At 48.7% G+C, this 24,351-nt stretch overlaps 1 protein-coding gene across 1 annotated transcript; it reads right to left on the reverse strand.

Annotated features, from left to right (window-relative positions):
- Positions 1-511: 511 nt before the first annotated feature.
- LOC143837064 (persulfide dioxygenase ETHE1, mitochondrial-like) lies at positions 512-13,464 on the reverse strand. Its single transcript, XM_077336487.1, has 7 exons — positions 13,257-13,464; positions 5,939-6,083; positions 5,403-5,551; positions 3,746-3,875; positions 2,329-2,418; positions 2,077-2,193; positions 512-1,019 (listed from the first exon to the last, which is right to left on the reverse strand). Exons 1-7 carry the CDS (start codon positions 13,401-13,403, stop codon positions 967-969), a joined length of 831 nt encoding a protein of 276 aa, XP_077192602.1. The 5' UTR covers positions 13,404-13,464; the 3' UTR covers positions 512-966.
- Between the last annotated feature and the right edge of the window lie 10,887 nt (positions 13,465-24,351).

The raw sequence follows: 24,351 nt of genomic DNA on the forward strand, positions 1-24,351 counted from the left end.
CCCTCCAGGCCCATCATTGGCCATTCTGAAAAGAAAGGGGGGTGGATCGACCTAACTATATTTGGTCATCACTCAATAAATGTTTAACAATTTTAAAAAATATTGAAAATTAAATAACTCCCACCCACTTGGGAAACGCTTCCAGGGCTGTCAAGAAACCCCAGAGTTTCACATCACCTGGTTGAGAAAGACTGGTGTGGATCCTTGAGCTGTGGCAGCAGCTGCTGAGCATGTTTTTAAAAATCTGTGCAACCCATCAAAACTCCAACAGTCAATCGGATGCTATGCAGGGGGAAAGCCCTGCTTGGTCCCATCCGTTCCCGAAAAACATTTGCCGGTAGCCAAAAAAGGAATTCGCAGGCAGCAGGTCAGGGACCCCCGGCCTAAATCACCTGCTCTATAGTGGAAGACTGTTCAATCTACCCCAGCTCCGACAGAGCACCTTAGGCACCCACTTAGAAACCTCCCAGAGTGCACTGCGGTGCCCTGACCAATTACAACTCCTGCAGAGTAACAACAAATGCATTTTATTTCACGGCGGTAGAAATTTCTCACCGACACAGAGTCTCTCTCCTCCTGCCTCCCCGTTCCCCATGCTGCGAATTTCACAGCGCAGAACCTTTTTTGCTTCCTGATCTGATCCGGGACAGGGAAGCAGGGCCGGAAAACCTCTGGGGCGAGAGCAACATTGCTCAAACTTGAAAGTGCCAGGGGGTGGGGGGGTGGGATTGAAGCTGGGCTGGAGATTCCCAGCCGAGTGCAAAAAGGTAATCAAAGTTCTTCATGTAGCTTGCAGTGCAGGAAGTAAAGAACAGAAGCGAGTATTTCATCTCCCTATGAAGCTCTTCTTTCACTATCTTCTAGGCATCAGTGCTAAGGGGGGGGGTGGGGGAGGTTCCTTCATAGCCGTCCTGTCCCCCTGCTACAGGGGCACCCTTTAGGAGCCATTTCCAGCTGCAGCTGGCGCTAAACTGATACATCTTGGATCCCGCACTTGAGGTTTGCCGGCACAGCAAAATCTAGAAGGGACAAGAGAGAGGAGATATCAGTCAGAAGTCTTTAGGGATCACCTTCCTTTAATGCCCAAGTTCCAAACCCCCAATCTGCAGCCTCCCCCCCCCCCTTTTTGCCATTTAGTTGTAGCTTATTTATGGCAATTCTGGTTTTTAAGGCAAAAGACATTCAGAGGTGTTTGGCCAGCATCTGATTCTGAGTTGTGACTCTGGACGTCATTCAAATGGGTAGCCGTGTTGGCCTCCCATCCAAATAGTGGCCATGAGTGTTGTTTGGGATGAGGGGAAAAGAGGAGCTGTTTCATTGTTTTTCAATACCCAAAGGAGTCTTAAAGCGGCTCACAACCACTTATCTTTCCTCTCCCCACAACACATACCCTGTGGGGTAGGTGGGGCTGAGGGAGCTCTGAGAGAACTGGGACTGGCCTAAGGTCTCCCCACAACAGATAAATTCCGAGGGAGGTGAGGCTGAGGGAGCTCTGAGAAAACTGGGACTGGCCCAAGGTCTCCCCACAATAGATACCCGGTGAGGTAGGTGGGGCTGAGGGAGTTCTGAGAGAACTGGGACTGGCCCAAGGTCTCCCCACAATAGATACCCGGTGAGGTAGGTGGGGCTGAGGGAGTTCTAAGAGAACTGGGACTGGCCCAAGGTCCTCCAGCATGCTGCATGTGGAAGAGGAGAGGGGAATCGAACCCCAGGCCACCGCTCTTAACCACAATACCAAGGTGGCATAAGGAGAACCAGGATGCTTATCAAGTTATCTTTTTTATTATATTACGCAAGGTATTATTATATTACGCAACGTCCTTAAATTGATGCATAGCTTCTTTCTCTTTGCCTATTTCATCTTTTAAAACAGGCTTTATGAAAGGTTGTTTTAAAAGAATACAAATAAAATTTTAAAAAGATTTTGAGTGAGAACTTCCTTTGTCAGACACCTAGAATTCTCAAGCTCCTGGGGCGGGGGGACTTGGAACCAGGACATGAGTTTGTACCGACAGGCCCTTTGACCCCATGCCTCTCCCTGAGCGAACTGGGGGGAGACCCAGGATCTGCGCTCACCAATCTGTTTCGGCTTTGGCAGGTTCAGGTTGTTCATCAGTTCCACAAAGGCCTCCAGGGGCAGAGTCAGGCGAGGGTTGAGGGTCCTCTCTTCCTCCACCGTGGAAACTGTCTGGCCTGAAAAGCAGGGTGGGCCAGGGTGCGTTGAGGGGAATGACACCCAGGGGGAGGGAAGAAAGCATCTTTGCCCCACCACAGACTGCCCCTGGGCGCCTCCCCCTCCACCCCCACCACCGGGAGGTGCCAACATACCCGTGTAATCATGGGCAGGATAGATCAGGCAGTCTCCGGGAAGGGTAAAGATCTTCTCGTGGACAGAATGATACAAAGCTTCAGGGGAACCTAAGAAGAGAGAGGGAATCAGCTGAGACAATCGCAACAATTCCACGGATCAACTTGATCTGCACCCTGCATGTGGCATTAAGTGAGCCTGCGAGTTGAGGGGGCCGAAACTGAACTGCTTTGACCCACGCTGCAGGTGGGGAGGAATGTAATTTTGAATGCTCCCCTGGAGACGTTCCTCATGTGTCATTAATACGAACAGAAAGGGGGGTTTTAACACAGTGACCAACGGCATCGAGGAGATGGCTATATTCAAAACACCTCTCCTTGATGAGCTAGCTTGCTAGCTGTGGGGAGCGTCGCCGAAGGAATTGAATGCATGTGGCAGTCTTAAAGTGAGCTTTTCTTTCTTTATGCTATATCAAACATCAGCTTACTTGGATCTGGTTCCAGGAAGGCCCTATGGGTGGATGTAGAGCATCCTCCTGAATGCTCCCCCCACAGCCGCAATGGGGAGGGAACGAGGCTAAACTCTGCTTGCAAATCAGCATCCACCATCCTTCCCGCACTTCCTCTGTTTAGGACAGTGGTTCTCAACCTGGGGATCGGGACCCCTGTGGGGGTCGAACGACCCTTTCACAGGGGGCGCGGCAAGGCAAGCAGCTTGGCCGGGGGGGGGGGGGTGCTACTCCTCCTGCAGGTTCCTGCGCTTGGCCACCAGGCGCTCCAGCAGTGCCTCCAGCACAGTGCAGTCTCCCACTAGGAGCTCCAGGTGGCAGCACAGCTCGGCGAGACAAGAGGCAGAACTGAACTGAGAAACCCTGGAAAAAAACAAACAAATTATATACCATCGTGAACAATGGATCTTCACGCCATTGGTCAGTTTCGGTTTAATATCTGCGAAAGAACATCTGCCTAATTTTATGGTCGGGGGAAACCACAATATGAGAAACTGTATTGAAGGGTTGTGGTATTAGGAAGCTTGAGAACCGCTGGTTTAAGACTTTGCTTTCTCCCCAACACAAGTAGAGAAAGGATAGTGAAGAGAAGGAAAGGGGAGATGAAATGGGATCGCTGTTTTCCAGGGGTGGCCCAAACCGTGGCTCTCCAGATGTCCATGGACTACAATTCCCATGAGCCCCTGCCAGCAGGGGCTCATGGGAATTGTAGTCCATGGACATCTGGAGAGCCACAGTTGGGCCACTCCGGTGTCAAGGTGTAGCCAACCTTCTCTCCTCCCCATAAGCTTGATACTCAGTGGAGCAGGCAGTACTCCCACCCCAAGCCCACCTTTACCAGAGGAAGGCTCCTCACTTGCCTAGAATCCCTCTCCCCACTCTCCCGAAGCATCACCACATCTGCTCTCCGATCGCAAGTACCGTCATACCCTGCTGGAAGTCCGTCCGCCCGCAGCCCCGGATCAGCAGGACGTCCCCCGTGAAGGCCATGCTCTGATCGTTCAGCACGTAGGTCAGGCAGCCATCCGTGTGCCCCGGGGTGGAGAATGCTTCCAAGGCCTGCAGGGGCAAGGAAGAAAAACTGGCAAGGCGATGAACTCCACGAAAGATAACCTTACTCCTTGCATCAAATCTATCCATTGCTAGTGGCTGAGAGCTTTGTAGGACTTTCTTGGGGCTACGGAGCCCTGAAGTGTAATCCCAGCCCTGCCCATCACACAGAATAATTATCGACCCTGGCCCGTCATACTCAAGGATGATAAGGCCAGATTTGGAATCCTGATTCAAGTCCCTTTCAGAGTCCAATGACCCTTACAGCGGTCTTGGATGGTAGGACAGTTCTTTCCCCCCTATGATTGTCCATACCTTCCCTAGAGCCACATAGCAATTTGAAACTTCTGGATCATAAAGATGGGAGCTGGAAGAAGATGCTAAAATGGCAAGGAATGTGATGGAGGAATTTAGGAAGTTTCTCTGGAACAGGCGTTCTGAACCAGGGTTTAATGAAACCCTGGGGTTTCTTGACAGCCCTGGAAAGCTTTCCTAAATGGGTGGGGGATAATTAATTTGTATACATTTTTTTAATTTGTTAAACTTTTATTGGGTGATATGACCATACTAGAAGTAAAGCCCATTTTATCTCGAAATAAAATGGGCACTAGGCCCCCGTCCCCGGGGAAGCCTTCGCATGGGGTGGGAAGCCTTCCCGGGGGGTGGGACAGCGAGGCCAGTGGGGCGTGACCTGGGGGGGTTCCGCTTCACGGCTCCTGATTGGGCCCTCCGAGTTTTTATCCCGGACAGGGCCCGCCCTAACTCCTCCCCAGGTGGCCTTACCCTTTTATTTAATCCGCTCCGCAGGAGCGGTTAAAGATATGGTCATGTTGACCAGCCCCTCCCCTCGCAAAATGGCCAATGATGGGCCAGGAGGGAGTGGAAAGGGGAGGAGCCTCAGGTGGGTGTGTTCACAGCTATGCTTCCCAACCATATTCTGCATGACTGCGCCACTTTTGGGGTTTCTCAAAGCCTGAAGAATGTTTCAGAAGTTTCCAAATGGTAAAAAGGTTGAGAAAGGCCGATCTAGAAGGAGAGACGGAACTGTAATTTTCCCTCCATTTTTTAGATAATTGGGGAAATGAGGGGCACATGAGAGAGGTTTTGTAAAATGATGTAGAGGGAAGGCTAGGGGGTCCTCAACCTTTTTAAGCCTGTGGGCACTTTTAGAATTTTGAGAGGGAGTGGTGAGCATCACCTGAAAATGGCTGCCATAGGAGGTGGGGCCAAACCCAAAATGGTTGCCATGGGAGGAGGAGCCACATGGAATACCACCCTCCTCCCATCTCCTAAGAAGGAAGAAACCTTGAAGGGAATATAAAAACACATACTGACTGAGGAAAGCCCAGATAGTAAGCAGCCTGCCTCATTTTCTTCTGTAAAACCCTTACATCTGAATGGGGGCAGCCCTGCATATGAACGGGGGAGCCTTCCCTCCAATGGCCCCACCCACTTTATGAAAAGCTCAGGGGACACCTACAAAAGTACTGGCCTCTCCTCTTAGGTTTGCTCAACATGTCCACTTATGCGACTTACAAATGACCCAAACTTCAGGGTGTGTCCTTCCCCAATCAGGACGTCTGCAGAAGCCCCGCTGTCCCGGCTGATAACACTCCGACATCCTGGTAAGAGCTGCTTCAGAAGCCCGGTGCCTGTGATGTGGTCGGCGTGGCAGTGGGTGTTGACTGGGGGACAACAACATGAGATCAAATCATAAGAACATAAGAGGAGCCTTTTTGGATCAGGCCAGTGGCCCATTCAATCCAACGATCCTTTGACACACAGCGGCCAAAACCCAGGCACATCAGGAGGTCCACCAGGGTGGCTAAAAACTACAGGAGACATCACACTGCCCCCCCCCAAGCCCCAAAAATACAGAGCATCACTGCCCCAAACATAAAAAAACATAAGGGAAAACATGTTGGATCCGGTCAATGGCCCATCCATTCCAAAACTCTGTCACACAGTGGCACGCACTGACTACTCACGAGCAAGCAGAGCTTCAGCCCAACAAGAGGCTGATCCCCTTCCAAAGACCTAGTTCAATCAGGTCCTAGGCCACCCGGCCTCACCTGCGTAGAGTAAATTCAGCCCCAGCTGCTTCACGAGCGCTGAGTCTCTCTGGGCTGTCTCCAGAACTGGGTCGATCAGAACCGCCTCCTTGGTCTTTGTGTCGGCTAGCAAGTAGGTGTACGTGAAGCTTTCTCCTTCAAAGAGCTGGTGGAGGGAAAAGACCACTGGTTAGTCTAGAGAGGAACCAGGGGCTTCACTTGGGACTATCTTTGAGGGCTCAGCTCAGGCTTTCTTGACACTCTTGGAAGGGTTTCCCAAAAGGGTAAGAGTTAATTCATTTTCAGTATATTTTTCAAATTTGTTAAAACTTTAGTTGGGTGACATGACCAGATATGGCCATGTCAACCTGCTCTTCCCCATCCCAAAATGGCCAATGATGGGCCTGGAGGGGGTGGGAAGGGGAGGGGCCCGGGTGGGCATGTCCACAGCCCTGCTTCCCAAGCATATTCTGGATTTGATTCCCAACTTCTCCACATAACTTTACACCAGTCACAGAATTCTCTCAGCATGGTGTCCATTGTGGGGAAAAGAAGTCTTTGTAAGCCACTTTGAGACGAGGTAGTAAAAAGCGAAGTAACTCCCTAGCTCTTCTTCTTCTACCTGTACTTAGAACTGCTGGCTCAGTTACCAACTTGTTTCCACATTTCCAACTCACAGAATCATAGTATTGAAAGGGAATCTCTAGAGGTCATCTAGTCCAACCCCCTGCTCGATGCAGGATCAAGTCTAAAACATCCCTGACAAGTGTTTGCCCAGCTACTGATTAAAGCCTGCCACTTCTACTGCTGAACTGCTCTTCCTATAAAAACATTTTCTCCTATTACCCAACCCATACCCTTCTGCCCATAACTGAAACCCAAATTCGCTAATTCAGACCTCTGCTGCCCTCAGGAGTGGCTCCCTGCCCTCCAAATAATCCAAGAGAGCAGGCTTGATGGGTACTAAATTCAGGATAGACAAAAGGAAACCCTCATTGCTCTCTTCTGCAGTCACTCTGTTCCGTCCATAGCCCTTTGACTGTGAGGCTTCCAGAACTGTGGACAGATGGGGCCAGCAACTAGTGCAGGGGTAATCAAACTGTGGCCCTCCAGATGTCCATAGACTACAATTCCCAGGAGCCCCCTGCCAGCATTCGCTGGCAGGGGGCTCCTGGGAATTGTAGTCCATGGACATCTGGAGGGCCGCAGTTTGATTACCCCTGCACTAGTCTCTTTAAATTGTTTCTTTCCACAACTGGGAAAGAGTCTGCCATTCATTCCTAACATGGACAGTTTTATTTCTCCCATGTTTTTGTGAACTGCAACTGAACCCAAAGGACTAATTAACTGTTTCAAGCTAAGAACTATTATCATACTGCATAATTTGGATGTTATGGCACCGTTTAGTAATTTGCTACTCATTTACTTTCTCCCCTATAGCTGTACTCGTATGATCTTTGTGTCGCTGTCTGAGGAAGAGTGCCTGGACTCGAAAGCTCACGCCTCGAATAAATCTTTGTTGGTCTCAAAGGTGCCCCTGGACACAATTTTTGTTGTACACAGTGCAGCCTCACCAAAGCAGGACTATGACATCTTATGACCTGGAGGTTAGCTCAAAGCACCGCCTTCCAGCCCCACAGGAAAGCACTTTCTCCTGCATCCAACCTTGTCCCACACCAGCAGAACTCTGCTCCAGCCACCAAGTGGGAACAGAGGCAGGATTTCACTACAAGCAGGGCTTTTCCCTTGTTGGCCCAGAGCTCCTGAGGACTCTCCCTTTAATATGTTCATCCCTTGTGAGCCTCTTGTGGCGCAGAGTGGTAAGGCAGCCGTCTGAAAGCTTTGCCCATGAGGCTGGGAGTTCAATCCCAGCAGCCGGCTCAAGGTTGACTCAGCCTTCCATCCTTCCGAGGTCGGTAAAATGAGTACCCAGCTTGCTGGGGGGTAAATGGTAATGACTGGGGAAGGCACTGGCAAACCACCCTGTATTGAGTCTGCCATGAAAACGCTAGAGGTCATCACCCCAAGGGTCAGACATGACCCAATGCTTGCACAGGGGATACCTTTACCTTTTATGTCGCTCTTTGTCCTTCTTTTGGAGAGAGAAAATGACTTTTTGTTCTGCCAAGCCTTCAGGAATTAACTGAAATGATCCAAGGAATGTTTATTCTTCTTTACAACGTTCCTTTCATTGGCTTTAAACCATTGTTTTATGGAGCTTTATAGATTTATTATGGGGAAAGTTACGGCCAGACAGAACGAAGAATCTATATCCAGAACCAAAACTTTTTCATATTTCTGAAACCTTTAAAGCAGTGGTTCTCAACCTTCCTAATGCCGCGACCCTTTAATACAGTTCCTCGTGTTGTGGTGAGCCCAAATCATAAAATGATGCAAGTGTTCTTTCACAGAAATTAAACCAGAACTGATCAATGGTGCGAAGATCCATTGATCATGATTGTACAAAAATTGGCTTGTTTCTAGGGTTTCTCAGTTCAGCTCTGCCTCTTGTCCCGCCATGCTGATCTCGCTCTTTCCCGCTGCTCCAGACAGACGAACGCTCTATCTCAATCTACCCTGCAAGACTGTTGTGTGGATGGCGCCCCCTCAGCCAAGCTGCTTGCCCTGCCACGACCCCTGTGAAAGGGCCGTTCGACCCCCAAGTTGAGAACCACTGCTTTAAAGAGATCTATAGGTAAGTGCAGCAGCTAGATTCAAGCCCACCCACACTGTAGAGACCCAGGAGATTTTCAGGGAATAATCTTTTGAGAGTCAAAGTCCCCTTCAACAGGTACTACAGGTAAGTACGAAAACACTATAACACCAAGTGACAGATTAGCTTTCAGAGTCTGTAAAGCAATTCACAGTGTCCGTAATCTCCGTAATACCTGATCACTTCATTTTTATTTTTTACATTTTTGTCAACTTTGCCATTTCAGCTTGAAAATTTGGCAATTTCTGGCTTTCAGTGAGAGCAGGTTTTCCATTCAGGCCATTTTTGCCTCCCAATATTTTGGGCAGCCGTTAAATCCCATCTGACCTACTGTTGTTATTGTTAGTTGCAAAGTTGTGTCCGACCCATCACGACCCCATGGACAATGATCCTTCCTGTCCTCTACCATTTCCCGGAGTCCATTTAAGTTTGCACCGACTGCTTCAGTGACTCCATCCAGCCACCTCATTCTCTGTCGTCCTCTTCTTCTTTTGATCTAAATCGCTCCCAGCATTAGACTCTTCTCCAGGGAGTCCTTCCTTCTCATGAGGTGGCCAAAGTATTTGAGTTTCATCTTCAGGATCTGGCCTTCTAAGGAGCAGTCAGGGCTGATCTCCTCTAGGACTGACCGGTTTGTTCGTCTTGCAGTCCAAGGGACTCTCAAGAGTCTTCTCCAGCACCAGAGTTCAAAAGCCTCAATTTTTTGACACTCGGCCTTCCTTATGGTCCAACTTTCACAGCCATACATTGCAACTGGGAAGACCATAGCCTTGACTAGATGCACTTTTGTTGGCAGGGTGATGTCTCTGCTTTTTAGGATGCTGTCTAGATTTGCCATAGCTTTCCTCCCCAGGAGCAAGCGTCTTTTAATTTCTTTGCTGCAGTCCCCATCTGCAGTGATCTTAGAGCCAAGGAAAATAAAATCTGTCACTACCTCCATTTCTTCCCCATCCATTTGCCAGGAACCTGACCTATAGCACTCGTTTGATGATCACCACATCCGGTAAGGAGAAGGGCAGAGTCATAAAAATGAGAAGCAGGCAGGCTGGGGGGAGATACATTTCTGGGAAGCAGTGTGTGCGAACACGATCTTGGGGGTACTTGTGGGCTGCAAGCTAAATATGAACAGACAGGGTGATATAGCGATAAAGTACACAAATACAGTCTTGGGCTGTATCAAGAGGCATCCTATCAAAAGCACAATATGTCACAGTCCCACTCTGTACTGCAATGGTCAGACCTGTGTGCAGTTCTGGACGCCTCACTTCAAAAAGGACAAAATCAGAAGGTGCAGAGGAGACATGATGGTCTTTAAGCAGCGGTTGGACAAATAACATGGATGCTTTAGGCCAGGGGTGTCCAGACTATAGCTACCCAGATACCCCTGGACTACAATTCCCAGGAGCCCCTGTCAGCTAACAGAAACTCATGGGAATTGTAATCTGTTGATATTTTTTAGCTTTTAGGGGTAATTTTTATTGGGGATTTTATGTATTTTGTAACCCGCTACGAGCCTTTCGGGAGTGGCAGGCTAGAAATGTATTATTATTATTAATTATTATTTTATTGTTGTTGTTGATGATGATGATGATGATGATAATAATAATAATATCTGGAGAGCCATGATTTGGCCACCCTTGCTTTAGGCTGATGGCCTGTATGGCCCCTTCCAACTCCAGGATTCTAGGATTCTAATTCTCAACAAGAGCCAGCCTGGTGTAGAGCCTGGCTTAATCCCTGGGAGACTCGGGTTCAAATTCTGACTCTGCTATGGAGTTTGGTGTGTGACCCTGGCACAGCCCGCGATCTCATACCCCCAACCTTTGCTGATAAAATGGCAAAGAGATTGTGTCAACAGCAATAAGGCAGGTAGATACAGAGTTGAAAAGTACAAATTTGTTAATGATCAAACCAACTGCAGCTCGGAAGAACCTAGAATGCTGAGCTGGGCTGGACGAGATAAGTCACGGCTGATTTGCAGCTTTTGAGGCAAGAGGGGAACAGAGGCGGTTTGCCATCGCCTGCCGCAGCACAGCAAGCCGGGCCTTCCTTTGGGGATTCTCATCCAAGTCCTAACCAGGGCTGGGCCTGATTAACTCCTCAAATCGGACCAGATCGGGCTAGCCTGGGCCATGCAGAGAAGAGAGCCGTTTTTAAACCAGGCATCTATGTCTACCGCTTGGATCTACCCCAGAGACACAGGCTGAGATCCTCACCTGGCATCAGCACAAGAAACGATCATTATTTGGGAATTAAAAGAGGCACCAGGCTGGTCAGGTCACAGCACAAAGCGTGTGTGTGGGGGGTGGGGGGAGCTAGGACACAGCTCCTTCATGCTGCGAAAGGAGGTTCCCCTGAAGTCTCAGAGCTTCTTCCCTTCTGCGCCCACCTGCGGTAACTGCAGAAAGATTTACGGCCCAATCTGTGTTTGCCCTAATCCATGTGTACTCCGAAGGCCCAGCAACAGGTACAAGTAGGAGAGATCACAGATGTAATGCACACTGGGAAACTGGAGGCTTCTGACTCCCTAGATCAGTGGTTCTCAACCTTCCTAATGCCACGACCCTTTAATACAGTTCCTCATGTTGCGTTGACCCCCAACCATACAATTAGGCAAGGGTTCTTTCACAGAAATTAAACCGAAACTGACCAATGGCGTGAAGATCCATTGTTTTTTCCGTCCTGGGTTTCTCAGTTCAGTTCTGCCTCTTGTCCCACCATGCTGATCTCGCTCTTTTCCGCTGATCCAGACAGACGGACGCTCTATCTCGATCTACCTCGCAAGGCTGTTGTGTGGAGGGCACCCCCTGCAGCTGCTTGCCCTGTCATAACCTTTGTGAAAGGGTTGTTTGACCCCCAAAGGAGTCCCAACCCCCAGGTTGAGAACCACTGCCATAGAGCAGGGGTAGTCAACCTGTGGTCCTCCAGATGTTCATGGACTACAATTCCTGGAGCCCCTGCCAGCTCCTGGGAATTATAGTCCATGAACATCTGGAGGACCACAGGTTGTCTATCCCTGCCGTAGAGCAAGTGAGACGGCAGCCACTTCTTGGAGAGCAGGCAGAAATCTAGCCAGCAAAAGTTCCCTTCCAGGATGCCCATTCAGCAACCAGAAAAAAGTTTCCCGGTTGAAATTACCAGGAATCCTTTCAGGGTGTTGCATGGTCAAAGGGAAAGCGGACACACTTTTTGCCAGTGGTGAGGACTGAGCCTCACAATGGGGATCGGGCTGGATTAGATTAATCCAGATTAAAAATGCATTCTGCTTGGCTTGCCATCTTCCAGGTGGAGCCTGGAGGTCGCCCAGAAGAACAACTGGTGCCCAGGCTACAGAAATTGGAGACAATGACTATTTGCCAGGTGGACTTTATGGCATTATGAAAAAGAGCTGAAGAGATGCGTTTTTTATACTCCACTTTTTCCTATCCAAATGCCAAATCGCTCTGGGTTGCTCAGCAATGATAACCTTGAGCCGAGCATGGAAAAGCCAGGACAGAAACCGAACTACCTAGTGCAGATTAATCTGATCTGTCCGCTTTTCCAAGAGCCACGTATGGCTGTGAAAGGTGGACGATGGAAAAATTGGACAAGAGGAAAATCGATTCGTTTGAATTCTGGTGCTGGAGAAGGCTTCTGCAGATTCCTAGGGCAGCAAATTCACAAAGAAGGAAATAGTAGAACACATACAGCCTGGTATATCACTGGAAGGCAAACACACAAAAACACAAAACCACGCAAGCCAACCCACTGGAGAAAGGAATTATGCTAGGATTGGCCAGTGGCAAAAGGAAACCAGGCCGACAAGTAACACGGTGGTTGGACACAATCAAAATAGACACTGGCCAGAACAGTCTAAAAGTAAAAGAAGCCGGGCAAGATCGGAAGACTTGGAGACAGCTGAGCCCTGGGATCACCATGAGTCAGACACGGCCAAACAGCTAACGTCATCATCATTTCACTATTTCACTATTCAAACGGCTTGCCAACTCCCCGCAACAGACACCAGGGGAGGTGGATGAGGCTGAGATAACTTAGAGAGTACCCTGTGAGAACTGTCCCAAGAGAACTGTGACTGGCCCAAGGTCGCCCAGCTGGCTGCCGGTGGAGGAGGAGCAGGGAACCAAACCCGGTTCTCCAGGTCACAGTCGGCCACTCTTAACCACTATGCTTGGCTCTTCTAGCCCAGGGGTAGTCAGCCTGTGGTCCTCCAGATATCCATGGACTACAATTCCCATGAGCCCCTGCCAGCATTTGCTGGCAGGGGCTCATGGGAAATGTAGTCCATGGACATCTGGAGGACCACAGGTTGACTACACCTGTTCTAGCCCATTGAGGCTCCTCTCCATCCTCCACCCCCCTCTCCCAACTCTCCAAGCGTTTCCTGGTGACCTCTCATTTTATTTGATTTCCCCTTCCTCCTGTCCTCGTGCAGCCAGCTGGGTGACTTTGGGCTAGTCAGGGTCCTGGTAGTGCTGTTCTCCCAGTGCTTTCTCAGCCCCACCTTCCAAGGGAAGGCGCTCGGTGGAGAAAAGCGGCGTATGATCACCGCCCCTTTCTTCTTCTGGGGCGCCGCCGCCCCTGCAAGGAGAGGCCAGCCCCGGGCGACGAGGCTCCCCTCCGGCTCACCTGTCGGAAGAGCAGCGCTTGGCCGAGGGCGGCGCGGGCGCAGTGGCCTCTGCGGGGCGGGCCGGCCGGGGGCTGGGCGAGGCGCGGCGCCAGAGCGCGCAGGGCGGCCGCGGCGGCTCCCGCGGGGCCTCTCCGGGGCGGCCACATGGAGGGAGCGGCGGCGGCAGCGGCGGCCGTGCAAAGCGGCTCGGCCAGGAAGCGGCGCGGAAAGTCAGGCCCGGGGGCGGAGCGCGCCGCGGAGGGCGGCCCTTCCTTAAGCCGGCCCGCCGGGAGGGCAGGGCGGCAGCAGCTCCGGCCCCAGCCCCCAAGGCCGCCTCGGTCGGGTTGCCAACTCTGGGTTGGGCCAGACCAGGAGGCCCTTGGGGGGGGAGCCGGGAGTGGGCGGCCTATAATACCACGCAGGGCCCCCTCCAAGCAAGGGAACTGATCTCTGCAGTCGGGAGGTGACCCCCATCCCGGCTGGCGTCCCTGCGGAGATCTGCTGAAATGCCGCGCAAAGGGACGGCTGCCGGGCCGGGTTGCCAACCCTGCAGAGTGGTCCAGCCAAGGAAGCCGTTCGCAGCCCTTGGCTCTGCCGCGGCTGACCGGGGATGCTGAAATGGGAAGTTTGCGGCATGTTAAAGTCTCATCATCATCATCATCATTATTATTATTTGCTAGACCGTGGGGGAATTTGGACAGGATCTCACCCCTATCCCCTTTCTCTAAACGTTTCCTGTGAAACCGGAGGGTTACTGCCATTTTGCCTGGCCCTGCTGCTGGCCCTAAACCGACACCCGCGGTAGAGAACAAGCCCCAGGATGCCAGTCCCCAGGTGGGGCCTGGGGATCCTCTGGTTTTACAGCTGATCTCCAGGCGACAGAGACCAGTTCCCCTGGAGAAACAGATGCTTTGGAGCATTATCTCCATACTCCACTGATGTCCCAGCTCCACCCCCAAAGTCTCCAGGTCTTTCCCAAACCAGATTTGGCAACCCAACAAGCCCCAGCTTGTCATGCATGCAAACAGCCTTTTCTTAACCCTCGCCCTTCCAGAGCTCTTGTGTCCAGCTCCCCGTGACCCTTGTGCTGGATTAAGCAAACAACAAACAGCACCCTGAAACAAAGACAAAACCAGACATCTAAAGATCCTTTAAATGAGTTAGCCAATTTTTTGTCTATGGTGATGACCCACAGGTTAAAGAGGTAGACGTCACTGGTTTTGTCTTTTTGTGTTTGCTGATCCCTTGCCTGCTGTAATTTTCCTTACAGCTTTGCTGACTTGTTTTGCACAACTGATATGTATATTGTTTGGTATTGTGGATGCCATTAAAAGTTTTTGTATTGTAAAACAAAGACAAAACCCAACATTTAACATTTGTCCAGGGGTAGTCAAACTGCAGCCCTCCAGATGTCCATGGACTACAATTCCCACGAGCCCCTGCCAGCAAGTGCTGGCAGGGGCTCATGGGAATTGTAGTCCATGGACATGTGGAGGGCCGCAGCTTGACTACCCCTGATCAGACACTTTGGATGCCTGGGTTCATGGAAGAAGCGAGTCCAATCTAGTAAACTCTGTATGGAGATTTTTCTTTACGTTATTCATTATATCACTTTTTCGCTGGGGCAGCAGGCCAGTAAACAGTACAGTACAATTTGGGTTGTGGGTCCAGCCAGAAATCTGAACTGAAGCAAAGTGTATTTACATGACACATTTAATGATGCAAAAATTACATAATAAGATCCTAGTTTCATAGAATCATAGAGCTGGAATATACCTATAAGGTCATCTAGTCCAGCCCCCTGCACAGTGCAGGCAATTCACAACTACCAGCCCACCCACAGTGAGCCCAATTCCATGCCCAGATGATGCCCTTCCGCCCACCCACTCACAATCTACCTCAGTTCACAAAATTACCATTTCTGCCAGATGATTAGTCTCTGCTTAAAAGCTTCCAAAGGAGGAGAAACCCACCACCTCCCAAGGAAGCCTGTTCCCATGAGGAACCACTCTGTCAGGAACTTCTTCCAGATGTTTTGAATTAATTTCAACCCATTGGTTCTGGGTCAACCCACTGGGGCAACAGAAAACAACTCAGCTCCATTTTCTGTGTGTCAGCCCTTCAAGTATTTTCAGCAAGTAGCATAAACCGGGCCCTAATCATTTTAAAGTAACTTTACAAATATGACCTCCAAGCTGCCTGTTAGTTGCATAAAAGTCTGGCCCATTTCAACACTGTTCCCTTTCATTCAAGGAACTAATGTTTAAATACGTGCGCAAAACCTGAACCATGAGGATTTAGAGCTGAGGTTTATTTATACCCCACTTTTTACTACCCTAAGTATTCTCCTTAGAAGGCCAGATCCTGAAGATGATACTTTGGCCACCTCATGAGAAGGAAGGACTCCCTGGAGAAGAGCCTAATGCTGGGAGTGATTGAGGGCAAAAGAAGAAGGGGACGACAGAGAATGAGGTGGCTGGATGGAGTCACTGAAGCAGTAGGTGCAAATTTAAATGGACTCCGGGGAATGGTAGAGTACAGGAAGGCCTGGAGGATCATTGTCCATGGGGTCGCGATGGGTCGGACACAACTTCGCACCTAACAACAACAACAACAGTATTCTCAAAGCAGCCTGCAATCACCTTTCCTTCCTTCTCCCCACAACAGATGCCCTGTGAGGTAGTTGAGGCTGAGAGAGCTCTAAGGGAACTGCTCTGTGAGAACAGCTTTAAGAGAACATCACCCCAATATGTCACCCCAGTGACGTTCCACCCCAGTTTTTTACAGTGCATGTTTTTATTGCAGCTGCAGAAAAAAGAATGAAATATAATTCAAGCACAGAATCCTAAGTCAAGTTCTGAAAATTGGCAGTAAGACGTGCGTGCATAAGAAACCCAGGATTCAGGGCTTGGCCAAGCATTGAAACAAAAAACAAACGGGGAAATGGAACTGGAACCATAAAAACCCAACTGATGACTGTTAGGATGTCCAAAGGTTGAATGTTTGCATTTGTGTTAAGATGATATAACTTTCATTTTGCACAATTTCAAAAAAACCTTTAGGACTTAAAAACATATACAGCCCATAGGCTATTGTAAAGCAATGTGCTATGCACGATATGAACCAATATATGTGTTTTGGCCCTTATAGGGCCTTCTCCAAAGGTCTGGTTTCAATACACACAATTACACTTATGAAATATGTACAGGAGCTAATAAAGGCAGCTTGGTGTAGAGAGCCAGCTTGGTCTGGTGGTTAGGAGTGCGGACTTCTAATCTGGCAAACCGGGTTTGATTTCCCGCTCCCCACATGCAGCCAGCTGGGTGACCCTGGGCTTGCCACAGCGCTGTAAAACTGTTCTGACCAAGCAGTAATATCAGGGCTCTCTCAGCCTCGCCTCCCTCACAGGGTGTCTGTTGTGGGGAGAGAAAAGGGAAATCGACTGTAAGCCACTTTGAGACTCCTCCGGGTAGAGAAAAGCGGCATATAAGAACCAACTCTTCTTCAATAATATCAGGGCTCTCTCAGCCTCACCTCCCTCACAGGGTTTCTTTTGTGGGGGGAGGAAAGGGAAGGTGACTGTAAGCCACTTTGAGACTCCTTTGGGTAGAGAAAAGTGTCATATAAGAACCAAATTCTCACACCCCCCCCTCTTCTTCAAGCTCCAAAGTAAAAGCTGTAAAGTACAAGAGTCACTTAATTAAAGGTCTGTTTCTCAGTCATTAGCTCTCTTCCAAAGACTGCCAAAAATATTAATGATATTTGTATTAGTGCATGTATTGCAATGAATGAAGTCACAGTAGCCTATGGACTATATATTTGTTTTTATTTCCTAAAGTTTTTTTTTTAATTGTGCACAATAAAAATTTTTAACATTAGCGCAGACATGCAACCATTGCAGGCCCGACCTGTCCTCTGTTGGGTTATTATGGTTCAAAGGAAACAGCATTGACCTGCTCTTTCCAAATGGAAAGGCTCTTCAGGACTAGCTTCCAGCAAGGCAAGGGATAATCTTGAACCGGAGCCCATTTCACTGTCAGGAAACTTCCACACTGCCTGAAACAACCAGCTATAGAAGGCTTGCCTTAGGTCATGCGAAGAGTCAAGCCTTACGAGATGGGGGCCTTTTGGCCATTCGCAGAACTGATGATGGAGCAAGAAGAAGAAGAAGACGACAATGACGACGAAGAGTTGGTTCTTATATGCCGCTTTTCTCTACCCAAAGGAGGCTCAAAGTGGCTTACATTCACCTTCCCTTTCCTCTCCACACAACAGACACCCTGTGAGGGAGGTGAGGCTGAGAGAGCCCTGATATTACTAAAGAAAAGAATTGGTTCTTATACGCCGCTTTTCTCTACCCAAAGGAGTCTCAAAGCGGCTTACAGCCGCCTTCCCTTTCCTCTCCACACAACAGACACCCTGTGAGGGAGGTGAGGCTGAGAGAGCCCTGATATTACTAAAGAGCTGGTTCCCTGATATTACTGAAGAGCTGGTTCTCTGTGGCCGGGGCTGACCTTTCTCCTGGACCCATTTGGGGAAGCAAATGATTAAAAAAAACAGACACACACAACCTGGCTGGCTTGTAAATAAGACTTTGTACTCTGCCAGCTGCTGTTAAGCAGGGCAGGTGCTGTTAACTCCAGGGCACCTTTCTCATGTTTTTTATCATTGAAAATTCCCTAAAACATTCTTCAGGCTTTCAGAAACCCTTTGAAATAGCACAACTGTGCAGAATACAGTTGGGAAGCAGAGCTGTGGACACGCCCACCGGGGGTCCCTCCCCTTCCCACCCCCTCCAGGCCCCTCGCCAGTCATTTTGAGAGGGGATGGGCAGGTCAACATGACCATATATGGTTCATATCACCTGATAAATGTTAAACAAATTTTAAAATCTAAAAAAATTATTCACTCTTAAAGTAACTTTTAATAAGTATGTATGTATGCATGTATGTATGTATGTATGTATGTATTTAACATTATGTTTTATATGGGATGCATTATATAATTTCCCCTGTTATATGTTTGGTGCAAACCGTAATGAAATTTCTACTACTACTATTCACTTCCACCCGTTCAGAAAACCCTTCCACGGCCATCACAGAAAGCCTACTCTAGGGTTTCTTGGGATTTGGAGAGCAGCAAGAACAGAAATGCCAGTTTCTTCATGACAAAATATTGCAAGGCCTGCAAAATCATAGAATCATAGAGTTGGAAGGGGTCACAGAGGCCATCTAGTCCAACGCAGGATCAGCCCAGAGCATCCTAAAGCATCCAAGAAATGTGTGTATCCAACCTTTGCTTGAAGACTGCCAGTGAGGGGGAGCTCACCACCTCCTTAGGCAGCCTATTCCGCTGCTGAACTACTCTGACTGTGAAAAATGTTTTCCTGATATCAAGCCTATATCGTTGTAATTGTAGTTTAAACCCCTTACTGTGCGTCCTCTCCTCTGCAGCCAACGGGAACAGCCTCCTGCCCTCCTCCAAGTGACAACCTTTCGAATACTTAAAGAGGGATATCATGTCCCCTCTTCCGCCAGGCATTTTGTTGCAGTCAACTGAATCAACGACTTGTCCTGGGCTGCCAAAAGCCCTCCTCCAAGGCAGACATGCCCGTCAAGGACATCACAGGGCAATCCTGATCTGACCAGCCTATGGGGTCCCAGTTAAGAGGCTAACGTGGCTGCCCTTGGTTAGAATGTTATTCATACTCCTGTTTCGGCTGTTGTTATGCTCAGACGTTATTCACTGAACTAAGGTAAAGGTAAAGGTATCCCCTGTGCAAGCACCAGGTCATGTCTGACCCTTGGGGTGACGCCCTCTAGCGTTTTCATGGCAGACTCAATACGGAGTGGTTTTGCCATTCCCTTCCCCAGTCATTACCGTTTACCCTCCAGCAAGCTGGGTACTCATTTTACCGACCTCGGAAGGATGGAAGGCTGAGTCAACCTTGAGCCGGCTGCTGGGATCGAACTCCCAACCTCATGGGCAGACAACTTCAGACAGCATGTCGCTGCCTTACCACTCTGCGCCACACTGAACTACATTGTACTTATTCTTATGTTCTTCATGTTCTCTGTAAGCCGCCCAGAGCCACAAGTGGAAGGTAGTATATAAATACAATAAACAATCAAATTCTATTTCACGGAGGAAAAAGGTAGCAAGACTCCAAAGCATATATAACCAGTGGTTCTCAACCTTGGGGTTGGTACCCCTTTGGGGGTTGAATGACCCTTACACAGGGGTCATGGCAGGGCAAGCAGCATGGCCGGGGGTGGGGGGCATCAGCCACACAACAGCCTTGCGGGGTACATCAAGATAGAGCGTTCGTCTGTCTGGAGCATCGGAAAAGAGCGTGATCAGCACGGTGGGACAAGAGGTAGAACTGAACTAAGAAACTCCAGACAAAAAACAATTTATACAATCCTGAACAATGGATCTTCACGCCATTGGTCAGTTTAGGTTTAATTTCTGTGAAAGAACCCTTGCATCATTTTAAGGATGGGGGTCCCCACAAGATGAAGAACTGTATTAAAGGGTCGTGGCATTAGGAAGGTTGAGAACCACTGATATATATGAAGTACAAAATGCAATGCAATCGACTTACGCATGGCAGCAGCTGCACTGGGCCACTGTCGGAGCGTTGCAGCGGAGCATCATGCTCTGCCATTTACAGAGGACACACGGGAGAACAGTCCTGCTGCGGGGGGTGGGGTTCATTTTACAGGAAGGCGGGATCGTGAAAGACCGCAATTCCACCTTCCTGCAAAAAGGCACACCAAGCCCCTGGGGACCCCGCGGCACTGTGCACCACCATGGAGCCAAGTGGGGGATATTTGGTCTACCCTCGGTCGCTGTAGCACTGGGAGCACAGGCTCTTCCTGTATGCATGGGCCTGCCCTGGTCTAGCCTCTGCTGGTGGCCGCGGCAACAGAGCCTGTAAATTGGGTGGCAATGTCATGCATAAGCAGGGATTAGTCCTGGTGCCATGCTGACGCCAGCCCGGACTTTCCACCCTGTGCACAATTGGTCAATCATGACTCATAAGTAGCACACCGAGTAAATCTACCGGAGAGGGTCAGCCCCTAGAGCTGGCTAACCCATGACCCTTACAGCTTAGCTAAAAGCAATCTTCTCCAGGGTAAGTGATCTTCTGGGGAGATCCACCTGACGGTTGTACAAATAGAAGGCTATTCCACAACAAAATTCCGATATCCATAAAGCTATATACAATCATAAAAAGAAACAATTTATGCGGAGAAACCACAACTCGCTACCTAAAATCCTAAGGAAAGGAAATGCTATTTCATAAAATGAATACGTAAACTTTTAACAGTGGTTTCCTGCTCCTTCTTTCTTTCTAAACGGTTTTGGTTTATGGTTGTATATAGTTTTATTATGAATCTCTGTTAGCAAAGCCTCATTTCATGCTCAGAGGACGAAACAGGTATTTAGCACACTGCAACCCAGAAAGTCGGACAATGTGTGGGCTGGGATCTCCGTGACTCTGTTCATTGTTTGTAAATAAAGGGAGGGGATGTTTGGTTTCAGACAAACTGGATTGTTGTTTAACCTGTTGGCATATGCAAGATCTGCAGTGTGCATGATTGAACAGAATAGGAAGGGTGTCCTGCAGGGGGCATCAGGGATTTATATTTAGCATGGATATGATAGGCATTTCCTGATGTTTTTCAAATTATCTCCTCCAGTGTCCCAATTGGTTAAACAAGAGACTTCCTAATTTGGAGCACACTTCCTCCCTGCTTGCCTCCAGAACAGTGTTACTTGAATGGATCCCTTAAAAGGAATTATGGGGAATGTTGCAAGAGGCTGGGTAATGCAAGATCTTTTCTACCTATGTTTTACAGGGTCCTTTCCCTGGGAGAAACGGTAGAAGCTGGGACAGTTCCACAAGGCCTGAAAAACCCTCTTCCCCCGAGTTTTTGTTTGGGGCCAATGATCCAGTAACACATATGCTCCCCCCCAAAAAAAAAACCTGTCCCTTTTTAATAATATCCAGCCTGGGATAAATGTATTGGCAGGAATGAACCTTCTGGCTGACAATGTTAATTTGAACTTTCCCCTTGGTTTTAATTGTTAATTATTGTTAATATTGAATGTCTTTATTGTTTTAACTGTATGGATAATTTATGTTATGTACACTGCAGTGAGCCCATCTTGGAAAGGCGGCCTAGAAAATTAATAATAATAATAATAATAATAAAATAATGAGGACAATTTTGCTCACGCTCAAGATTTATTGGGGGGAAATATTGGGGTACAATCAAAACTCACACACAAGCAAAAAACTGAATAGATTCCTAAATAAATAAGAGGAGGAAGATATTTACCTGATCTAGAAGAATAGTAGGAAGGGAGGTGGGTCCAGAGTGGCAGCCTGTATTACAGGGTGGATTTCTTAGAATGTGAGAACGAAAATGGTGAGTTTCTGGTCTATTAGCCAATTTTATATCTGGAGGGCACGAGACACGGCAGGAAGCCCTGATGTGGGGGGTGACAGCATTAAAAGAGCTGCCAAAAGACCGTCTAGCATGTTAAAGGGCAAACCGAGCTCTGATAATGAAATTGTGATGGGTTAATTGGGAAAACACCCTGAATCAGAATTATTCAGGTGGTCTTGAGACATTGGTGAGATTTGCACGTTGGCCACGAGGAAACGGCAGAGGTGGGGTCAACAGAACCTTGATGTATGAGCTACCGTGAGACAGGAAAAGCTTCAGGACATATTACATCCAGAAAGAACATGACGGTAAAAACAATACAGGTTTGTTTGAGGATTAGCCGCTGGGCCAAGTGTTTTTGCAGTCCTTTGTGTTGGGTGAGGGAAGAGATTATACTGGACATCCCTTTTGTGCAGCTAATAGCAGCACACCTGGGAGAGACGGAAAATCTCTTCGCTTGAGATTTGGCTTAATGCAGAGAATCTGCTCTGCTTGTGTTTGACACCGAGCATTCTGGGTAGACAGTCTTGCTTTGACCATACTTTGCTTATAGGGCAACAAGAATGGCGGAAGTGTGCAACTGCACATCCCCCTTGCACAGTGACGGGCTCTCTGGGCTTGTCTCAGTTGCTGTGAGTGACTTGCACACAACAGTTAGAACAGTTGGTTACGTCTCTTCTCACCTCTTTTGAGAGACACGTTGTTTCTCTTCACAAATAAAAATATTTGGTTGAAGCAGCCTACTTAAAACGCTGCCAACATAACCTCCGCTGTAGAAGGTTCCCTTGTAGAAACTTTGATCTGCCTCATAGTTCTGCCATAACTCAATAATAAAATCAGAGTCCAGTGGCACCTTTAAGACCAGCAAAGATTTATTCAGGGCGTAAGCTTTCGAGGGCAAGCTCTCTTCGTCAGACTCTGATTTTATTGTGCTACTTCAGATCAACAAGGCTACCCATTTGAATCTATCTTTCAAATAAAAAATGACGCACTCACCACGACTTGTACTCATTTGCCACGCACACCTGCCCCTGCATAAAACATTTCTGGCTACAGACCTGGGTCTGAGTCAGGAAAAGGCAGCTTCTTTTGGTGTGATAGGCACGCACACAACCTTTGGCCTCCGTTTCTGCTCATGCTTGTTTTGAAAGCACCATCTCAGATGATTGACGAGGAGTAAAGTTTTATTTCCCTGGGCTCCAAGATCACTGCAGATGGGGACTGCAGCAAAGAAATTAAAAGACGCTTGCTCCTGGGGAGGAAAGCTATGGCAAATCTAGACAGCATCCTAAAAAGCAGAGACATCACCCTGCCAACAAAAGTGCGTTTAGTCAAGGCAATGTATGGCTGTGAAAGTTGGACCATAAGGAAGGCTGAGTGTCAAAGAATTGAGGCTTTTGAACTCTGGTGCTGGAGAAGACTCTTGAGAGTCCCTTGGACTGCAAGGCGAACAAACCAGTCAGTCCTAGAGGAGATCAGCCCTGACTGCTCCTTAGAAGGCCAGATCCTGAAGATGAAACTCAAATACTTTGGCCACCTCATGAGAAGGACGGACTCCCTGGAGAAGAGCCTAATGCTGGGAGCAATTGAGGGCAAAAGAAGAAGGGGACGACAGAGAATGAGGTGGCTGGATGGAGTCACTGAAGCAGTAGGTGCAAATTTAAATGGACTCCGGGGAACGGTAGAGGACAGGAAGGCCTGGAGGATCATTGTCCATGGGGTCACGATGGGTCGGACACGACTTCGCAATTAACATCAACAAAGGTTTTTAAGCCATGGGATGTTCAAAGGTGGCTTGCCATTGTCTGCCTCTGTATCGCAGCCTGGCCTTGCTTGGTGGTTTCCCATCCAAGTACTAAGCAGAGCTGCCCCTGCATACTTTCTGAGATAGGGTTGCCAACTCTGGGTTTGCAAATACCTGGAGACTTTGGGGGCGGAGCTGAAAGCAGGCGCGGGATTTGGAGAATGCTATAGAGTCCACCCTCCCAAGCAGCATTTTTCTCCAGAACTGATCTCTGTCTCCTGGAGATGAGCTGTAACCCAGGGGATCCCCAGGTCCCACCTGGAGACTGGCATCCCTACGAGATCTGGCTAGCAGGCAGATTTCAGTCAGTTTATTCTTCTTACGGTCCTCAGCCAAGACAAATTGCAAGGCAAAAAGGCAGATGGATTGTAGCGTGAACTTGAGCGGGGACTCCAAAGTGAGTCCTCTGTTCGAAATACATGTGGGGGGAAAGAAACATGAGACAGCTCAACCTCATGCGGGCGTGATATCCAGTTCGTGTGTCTTCTCAACAGACCTGTACAAAACTCCACCAATCCGCTCGATAATATGGTCACTGACCAGCAAAATTTCCAACGACGCCAAGCTGCGTGAATACTATACCAGGAGCCTTAAATCTGATAAAACATACACCAGAAATTATACAGTATAATCGGCTATCTTTTCCCCCCTATACCACCTTCCCATACGGCTCAGGGCAGTTTACATATAACGTCAAGGGCAGGGGTAGTCAAACTGCGCCCCTCCAGATGTCCATGGACTACAATTCCCATGAGCCCCTGCCAGCAGGGGCTCATGGGAATTGTAGTCCATGGACATCTGGAGGGCCGCAGTTTGACTACCCCTGGTCAAGGGTGATACACAGCACGACCT

This window comes from Paroedura picta, chromosome 5 (genome assembly GCF_049243985.1).
Source record: "Paroedura picta isolate Pp20150507F chromosome 5, Ppicta_v3.0, whole genome shotgun sequence".
NCBI lineage: Eukaryota > Metazoa > Chordata > Lepidosauria > Squamata > Gekkonidae > Paroedura > Paroedura picta.

Coding starts and splice junctions, on each gene's coding strand:
- LOC143837064 (XM_077336487.1), bottom strand. CDS start 13,403: ATGTGGCCGCCCCGGAGAGGCCCCGCGGGAGCCGCCGCGGCCGCCCTG. Junction 2,419..3,745: donor GCGGACGGACTTCCAGCAGG/GTATGACGGTAC, acceptor CTCTCTTCTTAG/GTTCCCCTGAAGCTTTGTAT. Junction 1,020..2,076: donor GCCAAAGCCGAAACAGATTG/GTGAGCGCAGAT, acceptor TGTCCCTTCTAG/ATTTTGCTGTGCCGGCAAAC.